Below are 7,793 nucleotides of genomic sequence, written 5' to 3' on the forward strand. Positions count from 1 at the left end.
CGAAACGGTAGAAATCGCTTAGAACGCTTTTAAAAACGCTAATAAGAAATCTTTCTTAAAAATATAAGTAATATACGCTCGTATAAAACCTTTAATTTCTTTTTTATACGTTTTTTTAATATATAAAAATAACCGGTATTAAAAGGTTAAATTTTATATAATAAATAAGAAATTATATAAAATATAATAATCGAATTCTTTATATAATATAGCTCGAAAGTTATTAAGTAATAACTTTCGTAGCTATTTAAAACTAAGAGATAATAACGACTTTTTATATAAGACCTGGTATATTAATTAAAGTATTAAATTTAATCCTCGCTTTTTTTATTTATAGTTTAGTTATCTTTAATAATTGCGATTACCTTATCCTTTAGTAATAAGTTATTTTTATATTAAAAAAAGAGGTACGTTTTCTTAATAAAAATAATATATAAAAGGATAGCGTAACCGTTTAACCTAACGCCTTAAATAATTATAATTTATTTTTAATTCTTTTATTATTTTACCCTAGGCTTTCCGCGTTAATCGTAGGTGGTTATAATTATTTCGAACGAGACTTAGTTTATAAAAACCCTGGTCTTATTAAAATTATATATACCCTCCTTTTATATTTTATATAAGAATAAATTATACGCGATACGTATTAAGATCTTTATAAAAGACTCTTTAATAATCGATTCTTCGGTTAAAACGCGTCCGGAAGTCTAGTTATTATCGTATAAAGTTAAAGGCTTAATTAACGCCGACGCGTCTCGCGTCGCGTAAATTAAATAATTAATTCGCTATATCTTTTATATTACTTAATTAGAAAAAAACGATCGCGTATTTAAATTAATAATATATTAAATAATTAATTCTTTTTTAAATTAGAAAACTTTCGAAAGTTTATAAAGATTTCGGATCGTAATCGAATTCCGCGTCGTCGGCTACATAACGTCGACTCTAAGATATAATATATCGCTATAGCTTTTCGTATACTTAATTTCGGATTATTTTAAAACGTTTAAAGTATTAAATTAAACCTTTTTTCTTTATTTTTTAATTCTATACTTATTAAAAAAAAAAAGTTAATATAAAGTTAATTAAAAGTGTGCAGCTCGCTTGTTTGCGTAGCTCGCTTATGGGGTACGTTACCGCTAATCTAGAAGTCATGTCTCAAGTACCAGACTTGTCTAATTAGTCTATGTAGCGATACCACGGATGTCTATCTCCCAGCTTATTGACCTCTTCCGCGGACCTTCCCTCGAAGAGATAATCCCGCCCCCCTCTCGCCCGCAGTAAGTTCTCCTGCCGTAGCTTATAGCTGACATAGGCAAACAAAACGCCTGCATAAAAAATGCAGCCAGCGGTGACGGCATGCCCGACGATGAAGCGTGGCCCGTACTGCGGCAGGTACAAAAGGGGGAGTAGACCCCCGCCAGGTTCCCCACCATCTGGATAGTCCCCTGCCCCGCCGCCCTCTTGTAATGACTAGGCAGGTTGTTGGCGCTCCAGCTGATGGGCATACCTACGGACACGAAAAGCCCCCCGGCCACGACCACACAACCAATATACTGGACGCGCGGCGCCTCGTGCGCCGACGTCCCCAGCAGGATGGCGTACCCGGTGATGCTGAAGAGGCAGGCCCCGACGACGAAGCTCCCGCGGTGGCCCAGCCGGTCGCTGAAGTAGGCCGACAGCAGGTACGTCAGCGCGCCGAAGAAGTAGCACGGGATCGACAGCAGCTGCGACGTGACGGGGCCGAAGCCCATGCCGTGGATGATTGTCGGCAGGAAGCTGCTGTAGCTGTAGAGCATGGACGCGACGCCGACCTGGGCGATGCCCATGACCAGGACCTTCCAGTCCTTCCACGCCGCGAACACCTGGTCCCACTGGATGATGCCGCGCGAGTCGGGGATGCCCAGGTTCGTGCCGTCCAGCTGCCGCCGCACCGCGAGGAAGCTCTTTTCCTTCTCGGTCAGGTACGTGGCGTCCTCGGGCGTGTTCGCGAGAATGAAGTACGCTATGGCGCCAAGTATGATGGAAGGGACGCCTTCGATGATGAGAAGCCATCGCCAGGCTAGCATACCGCGGTAAAGATTGAGGGAGCTGATGGCGTAGCCGATCAGGCCCGCAATGGAGCCGGCGAAGGCCGTCGTGGCGAATAGATAGCAGATACGCGTCCCTAGTTCGCGCCGCCGGTAGAAGAATGTGAAGTAGAGGCAGACGGTAGCGAAGTAGCCTGCCTCGAACAGGCCCAAGAGAAGCCGAAGAAGAAAGAACTCATTCTTCGTTCGTACAAGGCCCGTGCATGAAGAAACAGTACCCCATCCTATCGACAAGATTGGAACTGCCATGAGCAGCGGAGTTAGTACGACGTTGAGAGAGATTGTAAGCTTGCATGGGGGCCGGCCACCCACTAAATCTTCGTGGCTGTATCTGAAAGGTGCAGTACTGTCAACATCATTTTCTTCCATCGCAGGGTCACCGTCTGGTGTCTCTTACCTTTTTAACGAGTAGGCTCGCCGGCGTGATGCCCAGCACGTAGGTGATGAAAAGGCAGGAGACGGCCAGCGGAAAGTCATGGCCATCCATCCCCAACTCCTTTTCAAGGCCGTACAGGCGAGCGTTTCCTACAAACCTCGTGTCAAACAAACAAGCAAGCAAGTACCCCTCTCCCGACCGGTTCCTCCCTACTCACCGATGTTTATGCGGTCCATGAAGCAGCAAAGGTACAGCAGGATGATGATGGGCAGAATGTGCCGATCGAACTTCCGGACGAGCTGCGCCTCGTCCTTTTCGGGACATCTCCTGCCCGAACCGGTTCTCGGAAAGTTCCAGCGCGGCCTCGACGGGCTCGCGCTTGGCCGTGGCCAGCGCGGCGATGATCTTGCTCGCGACCTCCTCGCGGTCCATGCAGTCGGTGCGGATCCGGGCGCCGGCGCCGTTCATCGCGATGATGGAGAAGCCGTTGGAGTCCCGGAGGTGTATCATCTGCTCCGGCGGGGCCGGTTCCTCCGGATCGCGCGGCGTGTGCGGAGATATGGGGTCGCTTTGGATCTCCATGGTGCCGAAAGAGCGTGCTGCGTCATTTGAGATGATACGTTTCCCAGACAGAGGTTTCCCGAAAAGAGATAACTACTTAACGAAAACAATGCGATCGCCGTGTTTCGTGGTTGATTCTCCCGAGAAGAAATTCCAATCGGGGATACTAAAAAGGCCCGTCGACGAGCTCTGTCGCAAACTGGCCATGAAGAGAGAATGCTGGGGGATCTTTGCCGTTGGGTAGGACTACACCAGTCGGGCGAAATCTAGAAGTGGTTTAGCTCCAACTCCGCTCCTGAGCGAAAGGGGAGTCATTGATCCGGCGCGGAAAGCTTCTAATGGTCTTCTCCCCCGCCAAGAACGAACCTTGTGTTCATTTTGATGACCCGGGCCGATAAGAAAAGGCGCTTCGATATACTAGCGATTTTCTTATCCTCTCTTCACCTTGTTTCCAAACCTCCGAATCAAACTTTGGTCGCCCGCATAGTGCCCGCCTCTTGCTTTTTGCCTTTCTCGAACCAAGCGGCGAAAGTTTGAGCCGGTCTTCGTAGCGGGAGAACTGACTCGTGCGGGTACTTTGCGGCTAGATCTGAGCGTCGGCCGAGCCTCAGAAGGGGCCCTGGGCAAGTTTAAGAGAGCACGGTTTTCTTCTTTACCGAATAGCACGGCCCCTCTATTGCTTCTTACTTCGATCTTCAAAACCCAAGTATGACTTCTACACTATTATCGCTGTCATCTCAGGCTCTTAGTTTCCGTCTTAACTATCAACTTTCAACCCACCTCGTATTGTGAAACAGCTCATTCTCGAACACCGGCTACTTGGATAAAATGTCTAGGGCCTCGGAGATGACTAAGGAGGTGAAGTCAAGATACGAGAACAGGAGCACCGCCGACGCGATAGAGGTAATAAATATGTCCAAAAAGAACTATGATCGTTAGACGTCTCTAGTTCGAGACCATTCTACTGCCATGACATCTTCTATCAAAGCCTCAATAAGGTGCTTGATTCGTATTCCAGACATTGCAGGTGGCCGGCCCATCGTCCCGAGCTAACTCTGGCCTGGTTTAAGTCGCAAGCGGGCGATGAGCTCGTCAAGGTCGGGCACCATAGGTGATCACATGAGTGGTGGTTCCCGTGATGTCCATCAGCCACTCCCGAGGCGGAACCAGGTCAATTCTAAGAAAGAAATGCTGGCTGAGCAACTGGCAGGGTAGGACACCGTGTCTGTCAGCGGCTGGATCCGATCCGAAACGGAAACCTCGAAGAGCAACGGGTCACCTCGTTCTCACTTTTCCTAGGAATCTGGGCAGCACCTACGTCTCTTTGAGAGGGTACGTTGACAGGCATGATAAGATGCCACTAGTCAGAGTTGCTTGATTTCAGCCTGGCGTTGATATTTACAGTACGGGCGGAGGGGGCAATGGGGGGCAACTGATTGTTGCCAGAGGACGGTATGCAGCAGAGGGTATATAATTCCTAATAGCTGACGATTTCAGCAGCCACAACGCAAAGACCGCCAACTCGCACAGTAGGGCCCCTGTCCCAGTTGGCCGAGCGGTTGCAGATGTAAACTCCTGCGTAAAAGAGGCTAGATAAAATCCCCGGTTGGCGGTTGGCTTGAAGTATTCAAGGGGGGTTTTCCTACGGTTCGATTCCTGCACGGGACGATCCTAGCTTTTTTGTCGATTCTTTTATTCTATTTTCATTTTAGATCACTCTTCACTTCTGGCGGTTGCCTCTTCCTTTGATGAGGCTTGATCTGCTCTGTGCCCTTCTCCTTTTTAACTTCTAACTCCTTTTCACTTCCAACCCTTGCATCCTGACCAACCGAGTCCACCCACCCAGTCATTCCGAAGTACCACTTGATCTTATCCAGGAAGCCGCTGCGAGCTCTCCACGCGCCATGGCTCCTTCATCCGTACGCTTCAGTTAGCATGGTATGCTCTAAACTGCCGATGCGATCTCGCCCTTCGACGTGGCATGCCACGAGAACTATCGACTTTGGATGGCTTACCATCAAGACTACTGGCCTTTCCCTTCATCATATCAAGGTCTTCCGACAGGAAGGTCGGGTTTATGGTCTTCACTTTTAGCCACAACCACGCGTGATCCATACGCGTCGCGTCACCTTGTCGTATTCATCCAGTGAACTGGCGCCACGGAGACCTAAAGCCGGAAAACATCCTCAACTTCACGGAGAAAGGTACTCGACTCGGGACGTTGAAAATCTCAGACTTGGCGCAAGCCAAGTACCATCATCAAGGCACTCGGTGCAGATCGCAACCGACTGTGACCAGGGTTAGGACGATAGCGTATGAAGCCCCCGAAGCTGTGACAATCACTGAGTAGTCCCCATTCTAGACTCTAAGACGTATGATCTTTGGGCTGCATCTTCTTAGAGTTCATCGTCTGGCTGTTAAAGGGCCAAGATCAGCTGGACAGATTCACCCGGGACGTGGTGGGCCTCGGTGCTTATTTCTATGTTAAGAAGCTCGAACCTGGAATGCGTCACAGGCGGAGCTCAATGAGGCTACACGGAGGTGTTTGGATGATTTCTTGGAGCATGAAGTGTGGACTGAGGGTACGTCACTTGGGGACCTGATCCGTGTTGTGGCGCATCGAATGCTGGTGGTTCCCCTGCCACAGACTGGCAGCTTCAGCGAGCCCCCGGAGTCGCTGAAAGTGGGATCTTACACAGGCGAACCGCATAAAGACCAAGAACTTGAGCTATATGTGTCCCCGTCCAACAGCCTTATCATCCAGGCCCCTATAGCGCCAGCCTCTCCTACTCCCTCGAGGGATCATCGACTAACGCTCCGCACCAACGTGTTGGAACTGAAGGAACACTTGACAGACATACGTACCAGTGCACAGCAGGACAGCTCTTATCTATTCCCATCACACGCAAGGAGGCAAGGTACTGGACAGGAAGAGGCTACCTGAGAAGAAAACCCCGAGCACTGGGTGACAATTAATAGCTGGAAGAGCATTAGATAGTTCTGCCAACGCGTTAGTTATTTGGAGTATATCGCAAGTTGTTACTTTATCAAAACAAATCATCAATCTATGAGTGACCTGGTGGTTATGGAGTTCAAGTTGTTAATTCACCTTTACCGGCCCCCTCTAAGTTTCACCCCTTGTTTCTTTACAGCGACGCCTAGTTCTACATCAAACTGGAGAACATATCGCAGGAACAAATCACATAGTGATGTAAATATGTTCTTAAACTGTCCTCTTCCTTCAAGGGTCTGTAATTACTGAGGAAGGAATCGTTTGGGCCCCTTATTCTGAGTGACAAGCTGGGTGGCGATGTAATCATGCAAATCAAGCGATATTACTATGGCCCCCCGGGTATAAAGCCACCGACAAACCCTCGATTCCAGAGCCAGGAAGAGTATCACGAGCATCTGAAGCACTGCGTGGCCCAGGACAAGGATCCTGAGGCGTGGATGGGCAGCAGATGATGCACCGTTATGGAGCTAGCTTTTGTTGGAGCGCATCAGGTGCATACGGCGCCCCATAACCCAAGCAGGTACCTAGAGCCTTCCAACATCATTTCAGATAATTAAGTATAAAGATAATGAGCCAATTAATTCTCGTAGGAAGCCCCATATCCATATGTCAACGCCTTAGATTCACTTACTTCCAGGGCTAAACATGCTATCGAGGTCTATGTTCATGCTTTCCAAAGAATGCGCGACGGGCATCTCTACCAAGGAACAGGATGAAAATATTTGTATTTTTCCGCCGCACTCAACATGATACACCATTAGGAAAATTATAAAGTAGTAATAAGTCCATTATAGACTTAATAGTAGAAAGGGCAAGATGATCTGGCACATGTTTCCTATCTTAGATAAGATTAAACTTTAGACAGAATGAGTGGTTCAGTTTTGGAACCCCTAAGGTTCAACGAAACAAGTAAAATGCCTCCCCCAAGAAGAAGGAAAGACACCCAAAAGAGAGACAAGAAACATCCCAATATCAGGCACTCTGGGACATGCTCGATGATAGAAAAACCCCTTAATCCCTAACGCAATAGCCTCAAGTCCTTTCCTCAGGACAAGCAATGCTCATCAGACACTTGCTCCTTATCCTGTCCCCTCGTTTTCTCCATGTAAGCCACCATCACGAGCATTGTCCTTTTTAGCTCGTCGGTGCAGTCGCTCCGTTGTTCTAATGCAGCCCCTATCTTCGACATGTGTAGATGTCCCAGTATTTCCACGCTTCGTTGTCGTCTCCACGACAGTGATGCTTCTGTATGTGTTGGAAGAGTCTGTCCCAGCTACATGTAGCTATGTTTTCTTCTATGTCTATTGACCATTGAGTCAGTCTCTGGACATGAACTGCTATCTTGCCATCGTCTAGGTCGCTTGCGTCGAGGCTTTTCAGTATTGACAGGGGAGGGCAAATAGAACGTTTCTTTTCCAAGATGAGTTGTTTGAGTAGCTCAAGATAGGGGGCAGTATTGTTCAGCTCCTTGCCTACGCTAGTCATATCCGGATGCGGAAACACTAGTCAGGACATGTTAGATGCATTTCGATGAAGCGCCTGGTGGATTTGAGCAATACGCACTGGCCAGCATTCCAAAGGAATATATGCACAGAAGTTCGATCGGAAAGTCAAAGGACTGTAGAGGGTCCAGCACATCCCCAAAGTCCAGGAGCAAATGTACCGTCCGATCAGGGTGCACAGAATGCAGATAACAGCCACTCAATTGGGAAAGCATTGTCATCATTACCCAAAATTGAGGAAGGCCTAATAA

The 7,793-nt window shown here is 47.9% G+C and overlaps 1 protein-coding gene across 1 annotated transcript; it reads right to left on the reverse strand.

Annotated features, from left to right (window-relative positions):
* Nucleotides 1-1,219: 1,219 nt before the first annotated feature.
* Nucleotides 1,220-3,048, reverse strand: PG994_013418 (uncharacterized protein; the record flags this gene model as incomplete). The annotated part of the gene is given in 5 exon segments (XM_066864827.1): nt 1,220-1,299; nt 1,322-2,270; nt 2,488-2,615; nt 2,684-2,793; nt 2,804-3,048. The coding sequence occupies 5 exon segments, from the start codon at nt 3,046-3,048 to the stop codon at nt 1,220-1,222; spliced, it is 1,512 nt and encodes a 503-aa protein (XP_066709788.1).
* Between the last annotated feature and the right edge of the window lie 4,745 nt (nt 3,049-7,793).

The sequence above is a fragment of the Apiospora phragmitis genome (genome assembly GCF_038363925.1).
Source record: "Apiospora phragmitis strain CBS 135458 chromosome Unknown utg000011l:1.0-3236445.0:1.0-3240683.0, whole genome shotgun sequence".
Lineage (NCBI taxonomy): Eukaryota > Fungi > Ascomycota > Sordariomycetes > Amphisphaeriales > Apiosporaceae > Apiospora > Apiospora phragmitis.